Here is a 27,745-nt window from a genome sequence, read left to right as displayed (position 1 = left end):
CCGGTTGGAATTCTTGTGTTCATTTGTTTCTATTTATCACCCGTTCTTCTCTTCCTTCATGTCTGATTCCTCCACAATTCTTTCCCCAGCCCCAACTTTGTTGGTGTTCAGTAAATACGTGTTGAATGAAGGTAAGAATGGATGGATAGATGGACGGATGGATGGATGGTGGATGGATGGATGGGTGATGGATGAATGGATGTTGGATGGATTATGGATGGAAGGATGGATGGATGAAAGGATGGAGGTAAAATGCATGATGGATGGATGGATGAAGGATGGATGGATGTAAGACGGATTATGGATGGATGGATAATGGGTGGATTGATGGATGGATGATGGATGGATGGATAAATGAACAAATGAATAGTCTTCCACATGCAGAACAAAGGAGAATGTAGGCTTCTGCAGAGATTCCTAAGATGCACATTCCATCACGGGTGCTCCATCCTGGCTGGAGGAGGTGTCCTCCTCACTCTTCCCCATCAGGAGAACAGGCTAGACCTTGGAGAGACCTTTTTAATCTCAAGGGTTGAAACCAAATGGCCTCAGGAATTAACCTGGGACACCCAGACCAGGTACACATTTGCCTTGTCTCCTGGAGGACCTTAGCCAAGCAGAAGAGAAAGGGGTTTTGGACCCTAGAGAACCAGCCTATCACCGTAAAAAGGAACGCAGCGCTGATATGCGAATTCACAGCATGTAAGAACCTTGAAAACTTTACGCTGAGTGAAAGGATCAAGACACAGAAGACCTGTGTGATTTCATTTCTGTGAAATGTCCGGAACAGGTAAATCCATAGAGACAGAAATTAGCTGAGTAGTGGCCAGGGGCTGCGGAGGCTGCCAATAAGTATGGGGTTCTTTTAGGCGGTGAAAGCAACATTCTAAAATTAGATGGTGGTCATGGTTGCACAACTCTCTGAATACACTCAAACCATTGAATTGTACACTTTTTTTTTTTTTTTGACCACACCGAGCAGCATGCGGGATCTTCGTTCCCCGACCTGGGATCAAACCCATGCCCACTGCATTGGGAGCACGGAGTCTTAACCACTGGACCACCAGGGAAGTCCCGGTAAATGTGTGTTGAATGAAGGTGTAAAATGGGCGATGCTGTGAGGATGAAACGATCCCATTTATGCAGCCCTGGCTCAGAGGACACAGCAACAGGCAGATGTAATTGTCATCATCCTCACTGCACTTGTCCCCTGAGCAGAGCGGACAAAGGTCGACAGAGAGGTGAGAACAGGACACAGAGGGCGAGATTCTGGGCCAGGAAGGGCCAGTCAGAGCTGCCCATTTGGGGGCCTCATCCAGGTCTCTGCCCTCTCTGCCTCCCCCCGGCCTCATCCAGCACCCCATCCACTGGTGAAGCACGCCTCCTGCCTCAGGGCCTTTGCTCATGCAGTTTCCTCTGCTGGGGATGTCTTCCTTACCCTTCTCACCTGAGTTGCTCCTGCCCAACTTTCCCCACAGGCTCCCTCATCACCTCCTCCAGGAAGCCGTCCTGATCTCCCTGGCATGCTGGTGCCTTCTGTTCAGCTGTGATTTTACGTATGTCTGGGTCATCTGATTCTGGTCTGCCTCCCAGCTTGATGGCAGCTCCGGGAGGGCAGAGACCTCATCTGCCTGTATCAGCCCAGAGCACAGTGCACGGTACCCGGCAGGCGCTCTGCAGTGTGTGCGGGTCTGCCTGGGAGGCTCTGCGCCCTCCCTGCTGGCTCGGAGGGTCCGACTCGGAGCAGCTGGGCAACGAGGGGCCACAGGAGGGCCCAGCAGAGGAGGGTCCTGGCCTGCACCCTTGTAGGGGGCCTGGGGTGGGGGTGAGACCAGAGTCCACCTGTGAGGCCCATGGCACTGGACCACTACAAATAAACTTCCCTTCTCCTGGGAGGGGTGGAGGAGGGCCACTGACGGCAGGGTGGTGGCTGTTCAGGGCATGAGGACAGAACATGAGGGTTGGAAGTGCAGGGACAGTGTCTCACGGGGCCAACACTGGGCCGGCCCCCTCCAAGTCACCCTAAGCCTTGTGAGGGGAGAGAGGGAATGAATGACACAGTGTTTCTGGGGTCACAAAGAGCTTTCTTACCCGGGACATGATTCCTTTCTCACTGCTACTCCGGGAGTCATTATTCTTCCCACCTGACAGATGAGGAACCGAGTCCCAGGGTCACCCAAGATCGGAGGCAGCCATGGGAGCCATGTCCCTGCAGAAGCCTGGCCTCCAGGCCAGAGGACAGTGGGTGGCAATGGGACGCAGCAAACCCAAGCAAAGAATGGCTTTCCCATTTACAAGCACCTCTCATTAGTTTTGAAAGAAACAGATTTCCATACCAAATAAGGCGGTGGACTTCAGAGCCGCTGCCCACTTCACACAATTCCTTTTAAGAGTCCAGATGCAATTACACTTGGAACTTGCCTGGACTGGCCTCCCCCGGCCTCCCCACGTAAACAAGCAGCCCAGCTGGGCCCCAGCTGGCCGGCCTGGGAGAGGAGGGGAGGGTCCCCACCTCTGCCTGCTGCCAGCCCAGCCTCGGGCGTGGCCGTGACCGTCAGCATCCTCGAGCCCTCCCCCAACCCCTCCCTAAAAACAAAGGCCCCGGGAGGCCAGCTGGCCCCAGCAGGGAACAATCTGAGCCCCTTCTGAGGTTCGCATGTGGCCAGGGACATGGAGCTCCTCCCGCCACAGGAGGGCTGCAGCTCCCGGGCAGGTGCAGGGGAAGCTCTATTTCTGGTTTCTCTTTAAGATGCCCACAGAGGCACCCCCCAACCCCAATCTGGGCATCATGTGCTCCCACAGGGAAAACATTGCTCAGAATTCCCTCAGGCTCCCTGGGCCATGAGAAAGTTGGCCCAGGGCAGGGAGCTTTCCCTGGTGGCTCCTGGGAAGCCACTGCTCACCACCCCCGTCCTCACGGCCACCCCTCTGGCCCCTGCACCGCCCCCCAGGCTTTGGCTGGGTGCCCCAGGACCCTGTGGGGACTCGCCGGGGTTGGGGGAGGCTGACTCATCCTCCCGCGCGGCGCACACACCAGGCACCACGGCCGCCAATTTCCCCGCTCAGCCCAGTCCCCGGGCGAGCGCTGTGATTTTCCACTTGCGCCATCTGACTGCTATTAGGGCTGGAGAAAAGGGAATTCCTGGCTCCAGAAGCCCGCAAGGGACCCTGGGCAGATTCCGGGGTGGAAGGGGGTGTGGGGTACCACCTGCGTGGCACTGCTGTCCAGCCACCCGTTCTGCCCTCCAAAACACCTGCACCGCCCCCTCACTGGAGCCCTCACCCTGCGGCCTCCAGGCTTTTCCATCACAGCCCCTGGGGACAATTAAAACACCAGGTGGGGACCCGCCCCTCCCAGGCCTCCGCGCCCCGAAATGCCCAGAGGGGGCCGAGGGAAAGCATCGGGCAAGTGGACAGCCTGACACTCCTCCCTCCCGGGCAGCGGGCAGCCCCACGGAGCTGCAGATTCGCAGCTGGACTCGGGTCGCAGTGCTCGGGCCAACACGACGTCATCAGGCGGAGAGCTGAGTTCCCAGCGGGGCTCCGGGGGGGCTCCTGAGCGGGGCATTCCTTCCCAGAGCCTCATCCGGGCTCAGCCCCTCCCCCCCTCGTCTTCCCGGTCCCCGCCCCCCTCCTGCCGGGCCTGGAGTTGGGTTTGGGGCGGGTTACACTGCCAAAGCGTCTCCTCCAGCAGGCAGGCGAGGGCTCTCCTCCACCCCGAGCTTGCGTTTCCTGAGGCTCCAGGCAGTGCTCTGCGCTGGCCTGCTGCCCTGCTGGTGGGTGACCAGAGGTGGGCATCACGGGAAGAGCCCTCCACGAAGGGGAGGCCCCTGAGGATCAGGCCAGCAGCTGCAGGTAGCTCCGCGGTGCCCGGGGCCCAGGGGAGGGCGTCCCGGGAGCCGGGGCTGCAGGGTGAAAGCCGGGCAGGGAAGGAGAAGAAGGCAGGCACCCTCGAGGCTGGCAGCCCCGGACATCACACGGCCCCAAGCAGGAGCCTGAGACGGCAGAGCAGCGCTCTCACCGCCAGAGGAGCCCCCCAAGGCCCCAGAGTCCCAGGGTCATCGGGCCGCTTTGAGAGTCCCCGTCCTGTGTGGCAGGCCCAGGCACCCTGGTGATTGCTGACCCCCCCCAGCTGTCCTCTGCTTCCAGCTCCTGCTCTGTCCTCCTGTGGGTGGGGGCTCCCCCTCTATCCCTCCCCACCCTCGCCAGCCATCCAAGCGTGCTTTCTGGAAGGGCAGGAAGGGGAACACCCAGCAGGCAGCACCCCAAGTGCAACAGCTCCCACCGCCGTCACGCACGCTGACAGCAGCCCCCTGCTTCCCCGGGCCGAGCTCCGGCAGCTTGGGGCCAGCCCTGGGATGGACACCGAGGGGTCAGCCTCGGCAGCCACCGGAGGTTGGGTGGCTGCGTCCCACCTTCTCCCCGGTGGGCGGTGCCTGATGGGGTGTTGGCGTTGGGTGAAGGCTGTTCGTGAGACATTTTGAAAGGTGTCCCCTGTGTCTGGGGGGAATGACAGCCACAAGCTCACCCCGTGGCCAGTGCTCTCAGACCCAGCCCAGGCGGCAGCCCCGGGACAAGGAGAGGGGCTGGGAACACCGACAGGAGAATTGGAGTCTGACGGTTCCCACCGAGGCCTCTTGGTGCAAAGTCCTGTCTAGCAGGGACCCAGGTGGGTTTGGAGCTGGGCGTGGTGGGCGGTGGTGACTTCCTGAGGCGGCAGACAGGTGGCTGGGGGCCCGTCCTTGGCCTTGTGCTTTGAGGGGAGGGTCAGCAGTGAGCTGAGCTGGCAGGTTTTTTGTCTGCTTTAGCCCAAGCTAGTTCTGTCACACGTCAGATCCTGACGTGAGGGGCACACGCACTCACACGCACTCACGTACGTCCCATACACATGTCACACACACGTCTTTCTATGGCGCACGTGGGGTCCAGCTTGGCTTCCAGATCTCTCTGCACGGAAGTGCAGTAGCTTTTCAGATAGCCCGTGGCAGGACAGCAAGGGCTCAGACACACAGGGACATCCACACCTCGAATCAACCATCACATGCCCAGCCCCAGTCGGACCTCATGGGCAGGCCCCAGCCAGCTGTCCTGGGGGCATGTGTGTCCTTGGGGGTCTAGCCTGGCAGAGGTGAACGGAAGAGGCTCTCAGAGTCAGGACATTCCTGGGGGCCAAGCCTGGGGCCCAGACCTAGGGGTGATGTGTGTCTGGAAGGGCGACCAAGAAGACAGAGAACGGTGTAGGAAGAGGAGGGTGGAAGGGGGAGTATCCCAGGCCAGGAGGGGTGAGGGAGAGGCAGGCAGTTTGGGGGTTGCAGGCACGCGGAGAGCTTGGACAAGCCCCAGAGTGTGGAGAAGCTTGAGGTCTGTCCGTGGCAATGGGGACAGTGGCCCAACTAGAGTCAAGACTGTCACGGGGGAGGGGTGGGAGGTACACAGTAATACGCACACCTCCTAGCCCCCCGCTGTCTGCAAACCCACACTGCACACGCCTCACGAGCTGGCTCACTTGTTCTCACGCATAAGCGCCGCCCCCCTCCGCGACGCGCAGCCACCTGGGGCTCCGGCGCAAGCCCCACGCCCTGCGGGGCTGCAGTCCGGAGACGCGCCGTCCGCATCCCGGGCGCCGCCCGCTGCCCCTCCGGGCGGCCCTGTGCCGCTGGCTCCGGGAGGCTGAGGGTTAAAGAGGGGCGGGCAGTGAGCGGGGACCGCCTTCCCGCGCAGCCAATGACCGGCGCCTGTCCGGCCCGGGGCTGCGGGGCGCGCGCGTGGCGGCCTAGGATGGAATGCCGGGGGAGTCCGGAGGAGGAGGGGCACGGCAGCCTGTGGCCAGGCTGTGCCCCCGCAAGGCTCCTCCTCCGCTGACAGCCTTAGTTTCCCGCCTGCACAGTGGGAGGGATGGGTGCTTGCGGTCAGGTTGGGGGACCGGAGTCAATTCGAGTGCACCTGGGGCAGGCGGACCAGTGAGCTCTGCCGGAGGAGGGCGGACAGGTCTCAGGCAGGGACGCCCCCTCCCCGGCCTGTCACTACTTCTCCCAGGCCTCCCACCTGCAGTCCTGGCCGAGTCCAGCTGCCCCTGCTCCAGCCTGGAGCCGGGGCCACCATAGCGGCCTCGAGGCTGGTGCCGCCTCCAGCCCTCCTGTCTCTGCAGCCGCTCTGGTCCTGCAGGTACACAAATCGGCAAAGCTGCAGTGTGTGTGGCAGTTATAGGGTGCGCCCTGGGCAGGTGACCTCACCTCCCTGCCCTCATCACAGGGGAGTGACTACACCTGCCTCATAGCTGGTACCCAGGACCGAAAAGGAGGGTGGGGTGTAAGCGAGCAGGCACTCACTGACACGGGGTTGATGGTGGTGACAGCGATGCTGATGCTAACGATCGGGGTGCCCTGCCTTCCAGGCATGTGTAGGGGAAAGACCAGACACCTTATATGTTACAAACACAAGGCCCGGGCAAAAGCCTCCTTCTCCAGGAAGCCTCCTTGCCGGAAATGATCTTTCCTCCCCCACTCTCCTGTCTGGGACTGAACCCCTGTCCCACCCCTGGCTGGACACAAAGGTGGTGTCCAAGAAATGTGTGCAGGTAAATAAAAGATATCTCCAAAAGCCGTCTGGCTCCAGAAATCTCAGAACAAGCGGGGAAGGAGAGGGGCTTCTTCCCCAAGAGGTGTCCCTAGGGTGTCAGCAGCGGGGAGAATGAGGGCCCCGGAGAAGGAGGGGGTGGTGCACACAGACGCCTCCTGCTCTGGACTCAGCAGGAAGCCCGGTGCCTCCCACAAGGCCCTGCCTCTAAGGCAGCCAGGGGATGGCTCATCAGCCTGCCCTCCAAGGGGAGAGCCCTGAGGGCCTGGGGAGGGGTCTGCGAGGGAGGGGAGAACACTGCCGCCCTCATGTGACTCTTTCTGCCTGGCCAGGTGGGCTGTGCAGGCCAGTGAGCTGTGAGCAGAGCCGTAAGGAATCTGGACTCACCAGGCCTGGGGATGGCTGGAAACTGCTCCTGGGAGGCCCATCCCACCAACAGGAACAAGGCAAGTACCGCCATCAGCTCCCCGACCCGGGTCTGCAGGATGGTGTGGTGGGAGGGGGCAGACCCCGCCCAACACCCCCTTCTCACACACACTCTGCCGCCCAGGCCCCATCCTCTAGCTCGGGACAGACAGGCGGGCAGCAGGGCCCCTCTGGGCTACGTGGCCTGGCACTGGTTACCGGTCACCTCGGATCCCCAGTGTCTTCATCACCGGACGCCCTCGAATCCTATCCTGTGCAGACCTTGGGGCATCTGTTACCAACCTCCAGAGGCCTTGTCATCTCTTCCCTGGGGAGATGGGGCGGTCAGCTATTTCCCATGGCCAGGCCCTGCCAGGAGGCCCTGCGAGGCTGGCTCCAAGGGGGCCCCGGTGTCACGAGCCTCCGTGGGGCTCTGGGCCACCCTGCCAGCGTCGCCCAACACCAGGGTCCGTCAGTCCCGGTTTACCCTCTGCCTCCAGGCACTAGCCATGGCTGAGACTCTGAGGACCCATCAGGCTGACCCACCCCTTCTGCCCTCCCCCGCTCCCGCCCCCTACTTCTCTGAGGCCTTTGAACACTCTGGAATTCCCTCCTGAATCCCGGGAAAAACCCTCTCAAGTTGGAAGGACCCCTGAGTTTACCAAGTGCAACCTTTGAGGAAACGAGGCTCACGCCAGTGTAGTAGCTTGACTGCGGTGAGTCCGGAGGTCGGGGCAGAGCCAGGACCCCAGCCCCCGGCATTTCCCCACCATGCCTGCAGCCCTGATGGTGACCACTGCAAGATGGCAGCCACAGGAGACAGAGAAGGAACTGGCTTGGGAGTCCCCAGAAATCCCCGGAGAAAAGGCAGAGCCCAGGGAGGGCACCAGAGCAGGCATTGTACAAGGTGCTGTGTGGCCGGGATGGCAGCCACGCGTCCAGTGACTCCCCGGCCCTCCCACTCTGACTCTGAGGGGAGGATTGCAGACTTCTTCCAGCCTGCGAGAGGCACTGAGGGACCTGACCTGTCAGGTGCAGCCCCTGCCACCCAGTTCCCTCCAGCGCTAGCGCTGGTCCTCCGTGGACTTGTTTAGACACTGGATCTTGTAAATTTCTGAGTCTGCTCCCCAGCTGAGAAGAGGAAAGCTGAGTAAAGAGCGAGCTCAGGGGTTTGAGAGTTGACGGACAGACAGACAGATGTGGGGTCAATAAATACATTTAGAGGATAGGATGCCGGGTAGTGACCGGGACCCCCATGCCCTGACCTTCTAGGGTTTCCCCAAAGTTTGCCAGCACCCTCCAGTCCCTGCTTGCAGGGTCCCCTTGACCGGAGCCAGGCCAGAGGTCCCTCCCTTTGTTATGGGGTGTCAGGCCCAGAGAGCAGTCTTTCGGGACCCAGCTTTCTGCCGGAGCTGGGGCCCATCTGGAAAGTAACAGAATAGTCCTGCCTCAAGAACCTTCTGGTTTGTTTTTCAGTTTTGTTTTGGGTTTTGGAGGGAGAGTCATGAGCAATGGGTACTGACACCCAGCCTTAGATTAGGGGGAGGCCAGGTTCGGGCTCTGTGGGAAAGAGTGCTGGGATGGATTAGTGATGTCTGCCGGGGTGTGGGCAGGGCAGTGACAGTGCTCTGGGCAGCCTCCGCCACTGGGGATGGGAGGTCAAACTCCAGAGCCTGAGCACCGAATCCAGCTTGTAGATGTGTTATGTTTGGCCCACAGCATGTTTTTTAAATGTCAGCATTTAAAGATCAGGATAGCTTACATTACCATCTCGAGTTCTGGCTTCTCCGGGGAGAGGGAAAAGGATGAATAAGAGCCACTCAGCCCGCTGGTCCCACTGGCGCCCACCGGCTGGAGCAGGGCACCGCCGACTCGCTCAGGACGGGTGCCCTCCGGTTTGCCACTGCCCCCCCCACACTTGTCAGCTTCTTGCACATGGCCCACGTTCATGCAGTTATATGCCAGCCCAGACCCTGCAGGCAAGACTGTCATTTAGCCAGATGGACTCACACGGCCAGACCAATTGTCACAATACACAGCTCTGTGAATAGCCACTGCCTCAGTGTCTCGCCCTCTAGGGACCCCCTTGGGCCAGATCCAGATCCCTCACGATCCAGAAACCCAGAGTTTCACCCTGGCCCAGCAGGGAACCAACTCTGATTCCCCAGGTCTCTCTGATTCCACTATAGGTCTGGGTCCACTTTGGTTTTGTTTCGGTAACTTACCAGTGATTTTGTTTTTTAAAATAAATATTTTCATGTTTCAGTGTGAAAAATTGCAAGTTTTGTAACTTTGCATACACCTTCACCGATTCATTAATCGTTAGCCTGTTGCCACATGTGCTTTCCCTCTAGTATCTCTTTTTTTAAAAAATAAATCTTGATTATCTCTTGATAGGTACTTTCTTTCCCAGAGCTCTTTGAAAGTAAATTGCAGACACCAAACCCCTTTGCACCCAAACAGTTTGTATCTTCTAAGAACAAGGACATAGCCACGGTACATTTTCCTCTTCAGAAAGTGTAACGTTGGTACAATATATAGTCCACGTTCCCGTTTCCCACTCATCCCCCTAATAGCCTCTATAGTGATGGTTAGATCCACTCTACAATCCACGCTTACAGCCCTGCGTTAATTAGTCATGTCTCTTTAGTTTCCTTCCATATGGAAAGCTTCCTCAGTTTTTCTTTATCTTGCACAACATGTACATTTTCTGGCCGGTGGACCACCCGGTACCTTTATGAGGGACCGATGCTCTTCACCATTTTTACTATCACTCCTGTAGGCTGTGAGCTCCAGACTCTGGGGCACAGCGTGGCAGCACTATGTCAGATCAAGGGTGTCTCTGCTCCAGCTGGAGCCCATTCATTGCTCCAGAGCCACGTCTGTAATCAGGACCAACACACCTGGGCTCAGCTGCAGGTTTGGGGGCGGAGCCCAGCACACCTGGATGCAGGTGCGGGTTTGGGGATGGAGCCCAGCCAGTATCACCGCGTGTCTCCCCTCCACGCCTGCGCAGATGTGTCCGGGAGTGAGCGAGGCCCCGGAGCTCTACGGCCGCGGCTTCCTGACCATCGCGCAGATCGCCATGCTGCCCCCGCCAGCTGTCATGAACTACATCTTCCTGCTTCTCTGTCTGTGCGGCCTGGTGGGCAACGGGCTGGTCCTCTGGTTTTTCGGCTTCTCCATCAAAAGGAGCCCCTTCTCCATCTACTTTCTGCACTTGGCCAGCGCGGACGTCGGCTACCTCTTTAGCAAGGCCGTGTTCTCCATCCTGAACACGGGGGGCTTCCTGGGCTCGTTTGCCGACTACGTCCGCGCGGTGTCCCGGATCCTGGGGCTCTGCATGTTCGTCACCAGCGTGAGCCTCCTGCCAGCCGTCAGCTCAGAGCGCTGCCTGTCGGTCATCTTTCCCTCCTGGTACTGGCGCCGTCGGCCCAAGCGCCTGTCGGCCGTGGTGTGCTCGCTGCTCTGGAGCCTGTCGCTCCTGGTCACCAGCATCCACAGCTACTTCTGCGTGTTCCTGGGCCGCCAGGCGTCTGGGCCGGGCTGCGGGCACGTGGACACCTTCCTGGGCATCCTGCTGTTCCTGGTCTTCTGTCCGCTCATGGTGCTGCCCTGTCTGGCGCTCGTCCTGCACGTGGAGTGCCGGGCCCGGCGGCGCCAGCGCTCGGCCAAGCTCAACCACGTCATCCTGGCCATGGTCTCGGTTTTCCTCGTGTCCTCCATCTACTTAGGGATCGACTGGTTCCTCTTCTGGGTCTTCCAGATCCCGGCCCCCTTCCCCGAGTACGTCACCGACCTGTGCATCTGCATCAACAGCAGCGCCAAGCCTGTCGTCTACTTCCTGGCCGGCAGGGACAAGTCACAGCGGCTGTGGGAGCCCCTCAGGGTGGTCTTCCAGCGGGCCCTGCGAGACGGGGCCGAGCCGGGGGAGGCGGGGGGCAGCACGCCCAACACGGTCACCATGGAGATGCAGTGCGCCTCGGGGAATGCCTCGTGAGAGGCCAGCTGCTGGAGGGGAGGCGGCGGCCAGCTGGAGTGGCCTCCAGAGACCCTTTGCAGGAGTCAGGAGTTGGGCAGCAGCCCCGGGGCCCGAGTGCAAGGAGGAAAATCCGCTCCCCGCCCGCGAGCCGCCTTCTCCCGGGGCAGAGGCTCTGGGCGTGGCCGAGAGACAGAAGAGCCACTTCCAAACAGACCCCATGGCCTCACCAGGCTCCCCGCAGCTATCCTCCTTCCGTGACCCACTGCAGAAGTTGCCCCCGGGCGGTGGGCCGGGTGTGGGGCTCCTCCCCGCCCCAGGATGGCCAGGAAAGGAGAGGAGGGGGTCACGCAGCCCATCCACCTCCTGCCCCATCAGCCAGCCCTCCTGAGAACAGCCAGCCCATCGCCCGTCGGGCCAGCATCTTTGTCCTGCTGTTGGGACACCTGCTGTCTCCTTTCTGCCCTGTCAAGGCAAGGGTGCTACCTGGGAGACGCTTCTCCTTAACCCGCCTGGGAGCCCAGTCTTTCTGCACATGACGTTCCCTTTGGTGGCTGAAATGGGGGAGCCTCTGGCACGGCAAGTGCCTGGACGCAGGAAAAGCCGTCGGCTGGCTTGAGTGGCTCACTCTCGTTTCTGACTCCATGCCAGCCGGCATGTCTGAGCTGCCGTCCGCCTGGTCTGAGGGGCTCCGGAAGGCCGTCCAGGCAGTCTCTGGGCTATAGCCCCACCCAAAAGTGGGCACTGGCTCTACCTGGCCACCTCAGCCCACCTACAAGCACGGTGGCCCAGTTTGATGAAAGATAATACGTGTATATCAATAAACGTTTTCTATCTCGCAGCGAGGAAGGCTTCCTGCCCTCTGTCCTGTCTGTGATCTTGTTCTCACAGTGAGGACCCCACTGGCATCCGAAGCCCAGACGGGCAGCCTTTCCACGCCGCCCCCCGTGCAGCCCGCTCTGTACCCCAGTTCCCGTGCCGCCTCTCCCGGCTGGCCGGTCTACACACCGGCGTGCTCCCTCTCCTGCTAGGGTGTCCACTCCTCTGCCGGAGGGAGCTTGGTCCCCACGCTACGCTCTGTTGGCTAACCCCCATGCACTTTTCACCCACCCAGGGCCCCCCCACTCCCCCTGGGAACCTTAGTTTTCATCACACCTACTGGGTTCTAGGCTCTCTGCTGGCTACTAATACAGTCCCTGCCCATGAAGAACACAGTGTGCGGGCTTCCTTGGTGGCGCAGTGGTTGAGAATCCGCCTGCCGATGCAGGAGACACGGGTTCGAGCCCTGGTCCGGGAAGATCCCACACGCTGCGGAGCAACTAAGCCCGTGCACCACAATCACTGAGCCTGCGCTCTAGAGCCCGCGAGCCACAACTGCTGAAGCCCGCGTGCCTAGATCCTGTGCTCCGCAAAAAGAGAAGCCACTGCAATGAGAAGCCCGTGCACTGCAACGAAGAGTAGCCACAACTAGAGAAAGCCCATGCACAGCAACAAAGACCCAACGCAGCCAAAAATAAATAAATAAATAAGTTTAAATAATAATAATAATAAAAGAACACAGTGTGTCCACACAGAGACCCCCGGGGTGGCTGCTGCACCCTCGGCGATATTGCACCCCCTGCCCCACCCAGAACTCTGTCCTAAGCTCTCTGAGGCAGGGCTGGCGCCCCTGTGCCTGTCACTTCCCGAACCCCAGCCATAGGCTGAAGCCCCTCCCAGGAGACAGCCTCCACTAGAGCCGGGCCGGACGGCTCCCTGGCCAGCGCCTCGCCTCCGGCAGCCCCAGGAACAGGCCCATCTTGGCCTCCTGATGCCCAGCCTGGGACCCCCGCCACTTTGGGGGACGACCTGGGAAAACTGCTCACTGCATAGGCCCGGGGAGAGACCAGGGCAGGGGCGTCCGGGGTCCGGGGCAGGAGCAGGGCGCCCCTCTTCTGTGGAGAGCCAGGAGATGGCAGGGTGGGCGGGGCGGCTGACGGAGGGAACTGCCCGTCCAGGAGGCAGTACCGCCTGGTGGCTGGCATTCTGCCTGCAGAGCCCTGGTGATCGCGGAGAAGGGCTGCAGCACCACCGTCGGGCCGGCTGACCCCCAAGTGCATTGCCCTGACGACCAGGGCCCGGCAGCCCGGCTCCCTTTGCTCACAGCCCCAGCAAGGCCACCGCTCTGTGTGGTCCAGTGGCGAAGTTTCCAGGAGCTTCGGGTGATGAAGCCGGGGCGCCCACCCGCCCCTTTCCCAGCCCCTGGGGTGCACCCTCCCCAGCCTCTCCTCCACACACCAGTCAGAGAATCCCGGGAAAGCAGAGTTGGGGGCCACCACAGCTGACACTTCTGGGGACTCGAGAAACCAAGTGGGGTCCTGACGACGCGCGTCAGGGGGTGGGGTCGGGACCACTGGCTGGAAAGCTCCCAGAGGTGCAGGCCTCCCTCCACACGGCGGAACGGCTTCCCAGGCCTGCAGGTGCCCCAGGGGGCCATCCAAGGCCTGGTTCCTCGGGGCTCAGTGCATCCCAGCCCCTGGGGCTCCCCTCTTCCTCAGGAGCCCCGAGCCCCCTGTGGGGAGCTGACCCCCACCCGGGGGCTCGACGGCGCCTTCCTGCCTCTGCCACGGCTCAGAACCCAGGCCCGGTGGGTGGGTGGGCAGCCCTCACCAACTAACAGGGCCTGGAGGTCAGGACAGGGCTGGGCCTTGTATGAACGTACACGTGCCCCTGGCAGACGCTAAGCCCAGAAGGGCGGGGGCCGAACTCCAGGAATGGGGCCTCTCCCGGCCCCAGGACCTTTCTCCCTGAAGTCTTGCTAGAGAGTCAGACCTCTTCTCCTTTCTGCCACTCCAGCCCCCGGGCAGCGTCCAGGCACAACCTGCCCACGCCCTGACCACCTCGCTTCTGTGCTAGTGGTTCTGTGCTGCTGGTGGGGAAAAGGCCCACATACCCACAAGCAGAAGCCTCAGGCCCTCGACCACTTTCCTCCTCCCTCCTTTGGTATTTAATTACTGAAGGGGCCACGGAGCCCACTGCAGGGGTGGGGTGATGCGCCTCTGCTATCCCCACGCCCCTAAAACGGCATATCCGGGCCCCCCCCCCGTGGTGACCAAAAGCCTCCTTCTTCCTGGGTGTCCCATAAAGGCAGGAAGTCAAGGGTCCCCAAACATCACAGATTTCCACCCTGAAACTGCCTGGGGCAAGGGCTCTAGCCATTCTCCTTTGACACCTGCTGGTCAACAGAGTCATAGAATCGTGATTCGGGGAGTGAAGTCCCGTACCTACCAGGCAGCTTCTAGGCGGCTGGACAAAGAAACAACACTTGTTCCCCCGTCCCCCAACAGGACGTGAGGGAGGGGAGAGCCACGGGCAGGACAGAGCTCTCCACGTTTTCATACTTCCTGTCACCGCTGTCTCTACAGACGTGAGCAAGTGGGGAAACACACTCTTAGGTACACACGGGATACACACGGTCAAACTTGGAAAGCCAGAGCCAGCCTCAGGGAGGCCAGGGACCGCCACCCATGAGCCGTGGGACCTCGGTCTGCGGTGGCTCCGCGTCGCACACACTACAGTCAGGGCGCAGGGCGGCCACTGAAAGAGGGACATTCTCGGGAAGAGCCAGTACCAGCACTGCTCATCAGGGCAATGACTGTCATTTCTTGACGACCTACTATGCTCAGTGGGCCCTGGGCTGAGAGCTCCACGTGCGAATCTCATTTAATCTTCAGGACAGGGCTCTGCAGTACAGACTGTCAGCGGCCGTGGTGGACACCAGTGCTTACAAATGGCGTTCCTCGTCCAAGGGGGACGGCCCTGGCTGGAGCCCCAGTCATCTTCAGGCACAGTGGTTTTCTGTTTCCCTGGAAGCTCAGGCCTCTGACCTCTGTGCTTCCCATCAGCAAAGCACTGGGAGTTGGGGTTCTGGGGTGATGCATGAAGTAGACAGGGCAAGCCCATCGCCGCCCAAGGACGCCCTGGACCGGCCTTGTTGGATTACACAGTCAATAGAGACCAAAGGAGAGGACAGCCCGGTTTTAGGCTGTAGATGTCTGGAATGGATTGGGGGATGGGAAGGCATGCGTGTTCAACAGACGGCACAGTGAACAGCCTGGAAGCTGATACCTCTTCTGTCTCTTCTTCCATCCTAATAAGAGGAAATGGAATGCCTCTCTGGCATCCGCCCAGCTTTCCTGAATATCCTGCCAGTATGGTTTTGAGATAACTTGGGGTTTATATTGCATGCCAGAATTTTGCAGCCCAAGATCTTTTCTGCACAGCTTGGTTCAGAACCCTCAGACAAGAAGATTCCTCTGTCTAGGGAACCAAAGGCTTCCTCTAGAAGGCGAGACAGAGGGATGGGTCCATTTAGGGTCCAGCCTCTCAGTGCTTGGGAGGAAGCTCCAGCCCAAGGAAGTGTGCCCTTAAGCAGGTTGGCTACAAGGCTGGGGAGCTCTGCATATGTGTTGCAGAATCTTCCAGAACCAGGACAACTGAGAACATGAGTACAAAAATATTACATTCTCAGCCAGTGGGGGCTGGAGAGTAGCCAGGAGGGGTTTGGAGAAAACAACAGGACACAGTTCACAAAATTAAAACTCATGGAAAACTCTGCTTCAGTGAGTCAGAATGCCAGCGCCAAGTTTCCTGGCAACTCAGAAGAAGCCTTCCCTAATCAGGCAGATTTTTTTTTTAAATCTTTGTAATTGATTTAATGGCGGTCTAATTGATATACAGTAAGATACATCCATTTAAAATGTAGCTCAATGATCTTTGACACATGTGTATATGCTCATGTCATCACCAAATCAATACACAGAATGCTTCCAACCCCCAGAGAAGAACACTTCCATCACCTCCCCCAAAGTTTCCTGAGGCATCCAGCCAGTCCTCCCGCCTCTGCCCCCACCCTGAGGCAACCACTCATCTCTGCTTTATGCCACTCTAAATTCTAGATTACAGATTAGTTTCACAAGCAGATTTTTTTATCAGCCAGGACTTTTGGTGACAAGTCACAGAAACCCCAGTTGAATCTAGTTTTGGTGGAGGGTGGCTGGTGTAGGTGGAGTGTATGCATGTGTTTGAGGGAATTCACTGACTCACATACCAGGAAAGTTCCAGCGAGCGTGGACTACTCTTCATTGCGGTGTGTGGGTTTCTCATTGCAGTGGCTTCTCTCGCTGTGGAGCACAGGCTCTAGGCACATGGGCTTCAGTAGTTGTGGCACGTGGGCTCAGTAGTTGTGGTTCGAGGGCTCTAGAGCGCAGGCTCAGTAGTTGTGGCGCACGGACTTAGTTGCTCCGTGGCATGTGGGATCTTCCTGGACCAGGGATGGAACCCGTGTCCCTTGCATTGGCAGGCGGATTCTTAACCACTGCGCCACCAGGGAAGCCCCCAGAAGTGATTTTCAATTCAGACATAGCTGGATCTGGGCCCCGAATGATGTTCCCTCAGTTACGTTTCTTTTCTCCGTTTCTCATCTCTGCTTTTACCTGCACTGCCTTTATTCCCAGTGAATCAACTCAACAGCAGGTGACTAGCAGTTCCTGGTTTATATTCGACAAATTCAGCAATCCCAGCAGAAAGAGAGCATCCCTTTCCTGATAATTCTGGCAGAGGCCCCAACCATCACGCTCACTGGCCAGGCCCCAGGCACCAGCCCTCTCCTGGAGAGGGGGGCAGACTGGGGAGGAAGGAGGATGCCCACCTCACCAAAACCCAACAGGCTTAGAGCAGGGAAGATCTGGAGGCTGATACCCCAGCACCGAGCCCAGGATCTGTGGGCCATTTGCATCTCTCTCTATCAGATCCAGAGGCACTTCCCAATCCTAGCGACGGGTACCATCCCTCCAACCCAAATGAAGATGGCCACGCTCAAGACACACAATTCACAGTGGACAGGAGAAAGGAAATAACTATGATCTTTTTTTAATCCCATTTGGAAAAGGAGAGAACAGAAACGGCACACAATGGTAGCGGTCCATAGCATATTCTACGCCGGGCAGGAAGTAGTAAGGACTGGCAACGAGGCAGGTTCTTGATTGGCCAATAAGCATGGTCGCCAGAATCCAAGTTGGCCCCCAACAGTCCACCTCCTGTATCCACAGGCTTGTGTAGTCCCAGCTCCGTGAGTGTGGGCTGGACCAGGTAACTTGCTTCTAACCAACAGAATGGAGCAAAGATGATTAGGCTCCATGAGACTGTGACTCCCAACTTGTGAACAGACGCTACCCCGAGCTGGCTTTGAGGAAGGAAGCTGCTGTGTTGCAAGCTGCCTTACTGGGGAGAGCCCGACAGCAAGGGGCTGAGGGTAGCTTCTGACCGACAGCCGGCAACACGCTGAGGCCTTCGGTCCAACAGTCCGCAAGGAACTTCATCCCGCCAACACCTGTGGAAGTCTGGAAGCAGGTAAGACGCCTCCAGAGACCACTTCCTGTTGGTCCCACAGGACGAGCCGTTGCCGCCAGGTCTGGGCAGTGCTGCCCTCTGGACGCCTTCATGGCGCTTGGTTTCTTTGCTTTCGGTCAGTTCTGTGAGCTGTTAACCAAGCCAGATTCCTTGCTGAGTCACTCTCCTTGAATCTAAATTCAGGTCCGTGGAATTCTAGCCCTTGGGCACAGTTCTGGAGGGCTCAGGCATCCCTCTGGCCTCAGCTGAACGACCTCTGTGAGACCTCAGAGCCCTGAAAACGAGCGCGCCGGGAGTAGGCAGCAGAGCTGACCTGCCTCCCGGGCAGAGAGTGGGGCTTCCTCCTGGTCATCCCACCGGGACACCCAGGTCCCCTGAGGAGACTGCCCAGGTCTCCAGCTAACAGGTGGCAGAACTCGGACTTGAAACAAGGTCCTGGAGGCCAGGCCCCGTGCTCCCTCCCCCCGAGCCTTCCCCAAGCAGAGCGCTGGGAGAGGACATCAGCCAGAGCGCCTCCACGTGGACGTACTGGCCTCTCTCAGCCCACAAGGGCCCCCATTCCCTCCAGAGCCCCACGCTACCCCCCACCGATGGGGCCGCTGATGCTCTGAGGTCGCCTCGGCCGTCCCAGTCAGCCTTCAGGAGGGGTGGCATTGTCGGGAGGGCGTAGGAGAGGGGTGACCCTCCCATCGCTCCTCGTGGGTGTCCAGTCTCATGCTCCATTCCCCTGCAGCCCAGCCGTCCCCCAGGCGGGGAGCTGGGGAGGCCACGCCTGGCCAGGCCCATTAGCCCCCAGCTGGCTCCTCTGCAGGCCTCCCAGTGGGTGAGGCCCGTGCCATTTGTGCATTTATACCTCAAGCTCCCCTTCCCGCTTCTCAGAGGGAGCCGGGGGAACGTTCTTTGGGGGCCCCAGGGACCGGGCGCCTTTGAGGCCAGGGTGGGGGGCAGCAGAAGACAGTTCAGAGCATCCCTGCTGAGCCGGGACGGGGGCAGGAGAGACTTGGGGCCTCGGGGCAAAGGGGTGCTGCCGAGACTCCAAGCAGAGCGAGGAGGGGGCTGCCACCTTCCCTGAAGGACTGAGGATCACGTCGGGGAACCAGGGGAGCAGCCCCTGGTTTCTACTCTCCGGGTGGAAGCAGGAGGCCACGCCAGTGACAGGGGATCCCCTGCTAGCCCCAGGTAAGCGTGCAGCCCTGCCAGGTGCAGCTGGATGACGTGGGCAAGTGTTTCAGCTTCTCCAAGACCTCATCTCCTAAAAACAACGAACTAGTGAAGACTACCTTTGAAGTATTTAAAGGGGTGACGAGGGCTTACCACCCTCTGGGGTGCCTGCCACTTGGAGAGCCGCCAGCGATGGTGATAGCAGAGCCAGGACAAAGGTGAGACAGGCAGGTACCATGGGGAAGACGATTTAAGGAGAAGACCTACAATTCGTTTTTGAAGAATCAGCTTATGAAACAACCAGGTGATTTATTCTCATTTATGTAAAAAAATGTATATGGAAATGTACAGAAAAAAACCTTCAAGGATGTAATCACACAGTAAATGGTGATACCCAGGGCAAAACCTTCTTTCTTCTTTACCATTTGAATCTTTAAAAATAAGACTGTTGGGGCTTCCCTGGTGGCTCAGTGGTTGAGAGTCCGCCTGCCGACGCAGGGGACGCGGGTTCGTGCCCCGGTCCGGGAAGATCCCACGTGCCGCGGAGTGGCTGGGCCCGTGAGCCATGGCCGCTGAGCCTGCGCGTCCGGAGCCTGTGCTCCGCAACGGGAGAGGTCACAACAGTGAGAGGCCCGCGTACTGCAAAAAAAATAAAATAAAAAATAAGACTGTTTGGGTATCTAATCTATGTAAATTTTGTATAGGCGTAAAGTACAAGAAGAAGTGGACAGCAGCATAAGAGTAGTGGGAAATAACACATTTCCGTAAGTCTTTCGTGGAATAGATAAAAATTCACACAAGCCTTTCGAGGACAGGAAGATGAACGCTAACTCGTAGATCCTATATTTTAAACCATCAACAAGCCGCGAGTGAGCATTTACTCCTGCAGGGACTGTGCTGGGGACCAGGGGGCCGTGGAGAGGGATCAAGTTGGACTCAGGCCGGCCTGGGGGGCAGACACGTTAGCTGAACTAGTGTGTAAGGGAAGGAGGGCGAGGGTGTCTGGGGAGCACACAGCATAGCACTGAGTCTAGGGGCCACTCCACATTTATTGAGTGCCCACTGTGTGCCGGGACCTGACTCAGGGGTAACCAAGATACAAACTCCCCCTGCTGTACAGGGGACCTCACTTCGGTGAAGCCAGGCATTAACAGCAAGCCGTGTACATATTGTTTACTTTTATTTGGAAGTATTCATCATTCATTATTTCCTTTCATGGGTGCATTTGTCTGCTCAGCTGCCATAACAAAATACCTCAAACAGAGGGCATTAAAAAAGCAGACATTTATTTTCTAACAGTTGTGGAGGCTGGAAGCCTGAGATCAAGATGCCAGACAATTCTGTGCCAAGTGATGGCTCTCTTCTTGGCTTGCAGACCGCCGCCTTCTCACTGTCTTCACATGGCAGAGGGGTGGGGGACAGGGAGGTGGGGAGAGAGAGAGAGAGCACGCGCTCTGGCATCTCTTCTTAAAAGGACACCACTCCTACTGGATTAGGGTCCCACCCTTATGACCTCATTTAATCTTAATTATCTCCCTAAAGGCCTTGCTCCAAATACAGTCACATTGGGGATTAGGGTTTCAACAAATCAATTTGGGGGGCGACACCATTCAGCCCTCTTTTTTTCCCTCAGTCCCAATATTTGATCTCCCTTCTATTTTCGCTGAAAGAGAAGATACCTTAAAAAGAGCAGCTGCATCTTCCCACCTCGTGTCCTGCACCCATGGCTGGACTCTCTGCTCCCCTCTGGGCTGACACCCCAGCTCCCAGCCGGGCCAATCCCTGGGCTGTACCCGGTCCTGTGGGCTCTCACCTCCCCCAGGACCCCTTCCTGCAGCTTTCCTGATCATCAGCTTCCCCCTCTCTGCTGAATCACACCCATCTGCATACAAACAGGCAATAACATCCTTCTTTTAAAATAAGTAAAACCAGGGACTTCCCTGGTGGTCCAGTGGTTAAGACTCTGCGCTTCCACTGCAGGGTTACGGGTTCAATCCCTGGTCGGGGAACTAAGATCCCACATGCCGTGCAGCACAGCCAAAATAATAATAATAAAATAAAGTGAGTAAAGCCTCTGCCTCCAAGTCTCATTTCTCTGCCCTCCCCACCCACCTACCCATTACGTCAAATCCCTTCAAAAAGCCACCCGCACTCCCTGACTCCACCGCTGGCCCCTCAGTGCATTCGGGGGGTCTCTGCTGCTGATTGCCGCCCCCTTGGAGGGGTCTTCTGGAACCACCAGCCCCTCCCACCCCTGCCCGCTCTACCCCTTCCTCCTGCTCTGTTATCTGTGAGAGTCCCATGAACACTCCTGCATAACCGCGGTCACGGTCTCTGTGACAGTTACCGCGTCAGAAGCTGTGTTTTTGCTGACCGACCACTTCCCCTCAGAACCTCAACCCCAGGAGAGAAGCAAGTGTCTGTCTTCTTGTCACTAGCACCCCCAGGACCTGGAGTAGCTTTGGTTCCGTCTGCCCTCAGTCAGCGTTTGCAAGGTGGATACCTGACGAATGCTAGGAAGAAGCAGGCAGGGGCAGCTGGGGTGGGAGGTGTCGGCCCGTGTGCATCTCCCCCCTCCCCACTCAGCAGGGGCAGGACCCTGTCCTCCCCTCCTGGGAGAGCGGCCCAGCCCGGCTCACTCGGTGTGGCTTGAGTGGATGTGTGTTCACGGAGCCCTGTGGGCAGCAGCCCAGCAGCAGTGGCCTAGGATGGTGGAGGGGTCCCGCTGGCTGGAGAGAGGCCGGGGGAGTGCCCGTCTGAGCCCTGGGAGGAGGCTCCTTTGATCCTTCAGGGCACCCCCTCCACCTGGCCTCTCCCAGCTGCCCTCGGACCTCAGTACCTCCCAGCCCCACCCAGCCTCCGAATCCCCACTTTGTTAGTTACCCCCCATCCCCAGTCCATCTCCGTACCCGGCGGCCGGTGTAACTGTCTAACTGTGTATTCCCTACCTCCTGCCAACTGTGAGTTCCGTGAGGACGGGCTCTGTCCATCAGAGTCATTGTTGTACATGTGTTCTTTGTGTGCACGTGTACACCTATATCCATGTCTGGGCATGTTGTGTGTGTGCACGTGTACCATGTGTGTATAGTATTGCTGTGATTATATGTGTATTTGTATGTTGTCTGTATGTCTATATGCTATTACATGTGTTTGCTATATGTTTATCTATATGTATATGTGTATGTCGTATGTTTATATTGATATATATATATGACACGTGCTGTGTGTGCTGTATGTAGGTATATGTTGTGTGTACACGTATATGTATATATGCTATTATGTATGTGTATGTGTTCTCTCTCTATAGGACTATGTAACTGGCACATAGTATCAATTTGTTAAATATTATTTAAACTTGTGTTGAACCTAAAGGACAGACTTCTGACTGTAGCCACAAGGCACCTTTGGAGGTTGGTATCTGTGTGACATGGTACCACGCTCTCACGGTGGCTACAAAGAAATGTGGGAGAAAACAATCTCCTCCCACCCACCCACGTAGAATCCAGAGCTGAAAGATGGAAGACGGGAAGGGAAATCTCCAGGTGCCCCAGGAAACTTGCAACTAGAGCTGCTGCCAACGGCCCAAGGTACATCAGACAGGTAGAGGCTCCAGGGCGCAGGAGCTAGGTGGGGCTGGGGCGAGGAAGGGGAGAGGGGCTGAGAGGTAGCCTTGGGGCAAAATAAGGAGAGAGCTTGATCAGGGGGAACTCCATGAGGCCAGAACCTGGGAGGACCCCGCTGCTTAAAGAAAGCAATGTCCACCCCAATGTCTTTAGGACCTTCTCCCTGCCTTAGGGAGAAGGGGAAGGGAAGGGGGCTGGGTGGAGGGTGAGTGGAGTTGGACACCAATTCGAGTAACCAAAGCCCCAAATTTGTACCATTCACAGGTGTAGAATCTGAATTTACACCAAATCTCCAAGCCAAGAAATTCAGGGGCTTCCCAGGTGACGCAATGGTTAAGAATCCGCCTGCCAATGCAGGGGACACGGGTTCGAGTCCTGGTGCAGGAAGATCCCCCATGCCGCCAAGCAACTAAGCCCGTGCACCACAATTACTGAAGCCCTGCTCTCTAGAGCCCACGAGCCACAACTACTGAAGCCCACACGCCTAGAGCCTCTGTTCTGCAACAAGAGAAGCCACCGCAATGAGAAGCCCACGCACCGCAACCAAGGGTACCCCCGCTCGCCACAACTAGAGAAAGCCCACATGCAGCAATGAAGACCCAAAGCAGCCAAAAATTTTTTTAATTAAAAATTTTAAAAAAAAGAAATTCAACAAAATCCAAGTCTTGGACCAGTGAAATCCTTTGAAATCCCAAAAGAAGTCAATGCCAAATGTATGAGTAGCAAAACTGTGGCAATCTAGTGGATCTCGCATAAGAAGAAGTAACGTTATTCCTGTAGAAGACAGTCTCGTATTTGCAAAGCACATGGGGAATGAATAGGGAGATTCGGAAACATTAATTAAAAATTGATATCAGATCAAATAAACTTTAAGGCTAAAAAAGTATTAAAGATGAGGAAGGTCACTATATAAAAGGTACAATTCACCAGATCATATAATATTCTTGGATTTGTATACACTTAACAAAGTTTCAAAATAGGTGAAGGAAAGAGAAAAATGACAAACTACAATCATAATTGGTTAATATTTGTAAAAGACAAAAAATTAATCAGGATACAGATCATTTAAACAATGCAATTTTAAAAGCTTAATCAAATAAGTTAATAAAGTAAACAGAGGGACTTCCCTGGAGGTCCAGTGGTTGGGACTTGGCCTTCCAATGCAGGAGATGTGGATTGGATCCCTGGTCAGGGAGCTAAGATCCCACATGCCTCGTGCCAAAAAAACAAATTCAATAAAGACTTTAAATAAATAAATAAATATGCACAAATTGGCCATCTCTTATGCTACCAAGTGAGTCTCTCAAATACCAAAAAATTGACCACATTATCTGACCACGACACAATATTAGAAACCAATAATGAGAAGACAGCCAAAGCATGTATTGTAAAATGTATTTCTAAATAATTTATGGAAATTTAAAATTCAAATTTTAAATATTTTAAATGGTTTTAATTTGTAACATTTTAGATATCAAAAACAATGAAGACACTACATATCAAAACTCATGAAACATCTAAGGAAGTACTTAGTAGCATATTGATAGCCCTAAATACCTATTAGAAAAAGAACATTTGAAAATTAATTACCAGAGAATTCAACACAAGACGCTGCAAAAAGAATCACAAGGTAAATCCAAAGAAAGCAGAAGAAATAAAAGCATAAACTGAGAAAATGGGAAGCAAGGAAACAACAGAGTTGATTTTTTTAAATAATAGTTCTTGAAAACAAACCTCTGGCAAACTGATAAAGAAAAAAAAAGAGCAAAGTCACAAATTTAAAATGGCAAATAGAATTGAGGTTTTAAAAATTGTAAAAGAATACCATGTAAAGTATTATACCAATAAATGCGGAACCAGAAAGCATGAGCAATTTTCTAGAAAAATAACTTTACTTACTTTAACTCAAGAAGAGAATGAAAATCTAAATAAACCTAAAATATTAAATAAATTGAAGTTTGGGGTTTTTTTTTTTCCCAAAGCCATGCGTATCCACTAACACTCACATAAAAATTACCAGACCAGATGGTTTTACCTTCTGCCAAATGTTCAAAGAAAGATAATCCTTACATGACACAAACTGTTCTAGAGGGTAGAGAAAAAAGACTCTCTCTCCAAGTCATTTTATGAAGCAGTATAACCTTACAGCTTTGAAATGAAAAATAGACAAAGATAGCACCAGAAGGGGAAATTATGGGCCAATTTCACTTATGAACACAGATGAAAATTTTCTAAATAAAATCAGAACAACAGGAGGTTAAAAAAAGAAAAAGACACAGCAAAGTAGAAATGGTTTAGCTTAGAAATGTAAGGATGAATGAACACCAGAAAATGTATCAATATATATTCACCACATAAATAGACTAAGGGAGAAAAAAGAGAAAATTATTAAGTAGACACCACAGGAAAAAATCATGATAAATTTCATCATTCATTTATTTTAAAAAACTCTTAGAAAACTAAGAGGGGAACTTTCTCACCTTGATAAAAGACACTACCGAAACCTTAGAGCAAATACCATATCTAATGGAGAAACATTAGACACATTTTTTTTTTAAGATTAGCAGGGAGATAAATGTGCCTGATTCCAGTCATTGTTCAGCATAATGCTAGGTGTTCTGGGCTGTGCTATAAGACATGAAAAAGAAATTAGAGGTATGAGGACAGTTACATAGAAAATCAAAATACTCAACATACAAAGTGATAGAAATGATAAACTAAATGAGGTCATTTGCCTGATTAATAAAAACTACAAAAATCATCAGTGTGTCTCTACACCATCAATAATCAACAGGAAGATATCCTGTAGCCATGACGGAGTAACTGGTACGAGACTAGCCCTCCCACTGTGAACAACCAAAAAACTAAAGAAAACATAAGAAACAACTGTTTGCAGATACTGGACAAGAGGCATCCCAGGATTACAATCTCTGAGACAAGAGAAATATGAGGTGAGCTCTAGTATCACCCTAGCTTCCTGCTTGGAGCTACTCTCTGGACAGTGGTACAGGAAGTGGGGAAAGCCAGGCAGAGCATGGTGGTCTCCGAGTTAAAGATAGAGAAGTCAGACTTTGGGGAGATTGAAGTGGCTGGAATTTGTGAGATGGAGTACCAGAGAAGGGAGCCAGCTACTCAGAGAAAGAACTGCAAAAATCTGCAGAGGGTCCCCTTGAGTCTTTGGTGGAAAATCAGGCTGGGCATAGAAGGATGAAACTCCATGAAACTGGCAGAGAAAAACTACCTAGTAGCTGTCAGTTAAAAAACCCTGGGGGGTTCACACAAAGCCACATATACTTTATTTTTTCTTTAATATTTATTTATTTGGCTGCACGTAGCCTTAGTTGTGGCACACCGGATCTTTGTTGCAGCATGCGGGATCTTTTTTTTTAGCTGCGGCTTGCAAACTCTTAGTTGCGGCATGTGGTATCTAATTCCCTGACCCGGGATTGAACCCAGGTCCCCTGCATTTGGAGCACAGAGTCTTAGCCACTGGACCACCAGGGAAGTGCCCTGCCACATATACTTTAAAAACAACAACAGTGTGTTGATGTTGTAGGGACAGACAAACCAATGACACAGAATGGAGACTTCAAAAACAGTCCCATGTATAAATGAGAATATCCTAAAAACATACTGTTGAGTAAAAAAAACAAAAACCAAAAAAATAGCACAAATTCTAAATCTCAACATTTATGTAAATTAAAAATACTTTATGGGCAACCACCTGTTTTGAAAGATAATTAAATGTCTAAGGACGTATGTTAAACAGGTTAGAACAGGTGTGGGAAGGGAGGGGAGAAAGAGGATGGAATGAAGCGGGTAACTGAAACCAATAAATGATTTTATTTGATTTTCAGTGGCCTGATGATCCTGGTGCGCCATAAAGTCAGGGTATAACTAAACTGTTCTTCGCACCTGAGGTCCAGTTTAAAAAAATTAATTCACAGGGCTTCCCTGGTGGCGCAGTGGTTGAGAGTCTGCCTGCCGATGCAGGGGACACGGGTTCGTGCCCTGGTCTGGGAAGATCCCACATGCCGTGGAGCGGCTGGGCCTGTGATCCACGGCCGCTGAGCCTGCACGTCCGGAGCCTGTGCTCCGCAACGGGAGAGGCCACAACAGTGAGAGGCCCTCGTACCAAAAAAAAAAAAAAAAATAATTCTCAGAATTTGAAGATTTTGGGACAAAGGGCATCTGTAACAACTTGGCATCTGCAGTGGTGGACCTACTGGCAGATCCAGGCAGGGTGGGAGCCATGGGGAACGGGTCATGGTCTGTTGCAGAAAGAACCCACGTGAGAGTCCTGAAAGAGAAAAATCGGGTGGGGGGCTCCCAGGAGTCCCCCGGGGTCCAAGTGACACAGAATCTCACGCTGGTCTATCTCCCTTCCATAGGATGAACAAGACTCTGAAGAGCGGCCAGACCCCGGCAGCAAACTGGAACCGCCCCGGGGTGCACGTGCTGGGCACGGCCCACTGGGTGCTGGCGCCCTGGTCATGTTCACCTGCGTGGGCAGCATCGTGGGCAACGGCCTGGTGGTCTGGCTGCTGGGCTTCCATGGGCAGAGGGGTCTCTACAAAGTCTGCATCCTCCACCTGGCCGTGGCCGACCTCCTCGTCCTCCAGGCTCAGCCTAGAAAGCAACCCACTGGGAGGGGATGGGCCACGCATGGCCCACACGGGCCACGTGGCCGACCCACGAGGTGGTGGCCCAGGTGGCTGGCCTGAGCCTGCTGACGGCCATCAGCACGCAGCGCTGCCTCTCTGTCCTCCTCCCCGTCTGGTACAAGTGTCACCGGCCCCGGCACCTGCCAGGCACGGTGTGCGTCCCGCTCTGGGCGCCGTCCCTCCTGCTGAGCACACTGGCCTCGCTCTGCGGCAGCTTCTGGCACCGGGACGAATGGCAGTGCTTCACGGTGGACCTGATCGTCAGCATCCTCATCACGGGGACCTTCACGCCTGCGACGGCCACGGCCAGCCTCACCCTCTGCACGCAGGTGCAAAGACGCTCCCAGCGGCACCGGCCCACGCGGCTGTACGTGGCCATCCTGGCCTCCGTCCTGGTGTTCGTCTGCGTCCTGCCCCTCGGCGTCTCCGGGTTCCTCCTCTACTGGCTGGACCTGCCCCAGCGGATGAAGACTCTGTTCAGTCGCTTCGCCCGCCTCTCCCTGTCCGTGAGCAGTAGCGCCAACCCGGTCATCTACCTCCTGGTGGGCAGTCGGGGCAGCCGAGCCTGCGGGAGCCCCTGGGGGCCGTGCTGCGCAGGGCGCTGTGGAAGGAGCCCGAGCTGGAGGAGGGGCAGACTCTCTCCACTGGCACCAACGACGAGGCGGGGGTCTGAGAGCACCGCGCCCTGGACGCCGCCTGCCTGGCTGGCCGGCTGTTGGGAGCCCCGCAGGCTTTGCGTCTCACCCTCTCGGGGTCCCCTTCCTACCTGCCAGGCTCCCCCACTGAATGTCATGTCCCAGATCTCACAGTGCAACTCAGCTGGGAAGATGAAACGTAACTTCTTCGCTTGGGGAGGATGTTCCGGCTAGAGGGCAGATGTTAGCGTTCAGCCCTGGCCTGTTTGATGCTAATTATCTAAATCATCTCTACAGTTGGGTAGCATGTTT

The 27,745-nt window shown here is 55.7% G+C and overlaps 2 protein-coding genes across 5 annotated transcripts; both read left to right on the top strand.

Annotated features, from left to right (window-relative positions):
* Nucleotides 1–3,643: 3,643 nt before the first annotated feature.
* LOC132429304 (mas-related G-protein coupled receptor member F) lies at nt 3,644–11,799 on the top strand. Of its 4 annotated transcripts, none has more exons than XM_060017556.1 (3): nt 3,644–3,855; nt 6,909–7,022; nt 9,998–11,799. In XM_060017556.1, exons 2-3 carry the CDS (start codon nt 6,975–6,977, stop codon nt 10,979–10,981), a joined length of 1,032 nt encoding a protein of 343 aa, XP_059873539.1. In that variant the 5' UTR covers nt 3,644–3,855; nt 6,909–6,974; the 3' UTR covers nt 10,982–11,799. The 4 variants fall into 4 exon arrangements, with proteins under 4 accessions (XP_059873539.1, XP_059873543.1, XP_059873541.1 ...); XM_060017560.1 differs by lacking the exon at nt 3,644–3,855 and adding an exon at nt 4,554–4,669; XM_060017558.1 differs by lacking the exon at nt 3,644–3,855 and adding an exon at nt 6,111–6,165.
* MRGPRD (MAS related GPR family member D) lies at nt 11,181–27,471 on the top strand. The gene is made up of 5 exons (XM_060019730.1): nt 11,181–11,256; nt 11,339–11,433; nt 26,526–26,756; nt 26,846–27,304; nt 27,349–27,471. Exons 1-5 carry the CDS (start codon nt 11,181–11,183, stop codon nt 27,469–27,471), a joined length of 984 nt encoding a protein of 327 aa, XP_059875713.1.
* The last annotated feature ends 274 nt before the right edge of the window (nt 27,472–27,745 follow it).

Source organism: Delphinus delphis, chromosome 8 (genome assembly GCF_949987515.2).
Source record: "Delphinus delphis chromosome 8, mDelDel1.2, whole genome shotgun sequence".
Classification (NCBI taxonomy): Eukaryota; Metazoa; Chordata; class Mammalia; order Artiodactyla; family Delphinidae; genus Delphinus; species Delphinus delphis.
The sequence above is the reverse complement of the archived record's forward strand: the minus strand, read 5'-3'. Positions and strand labels throughout refer to the sequence as shown.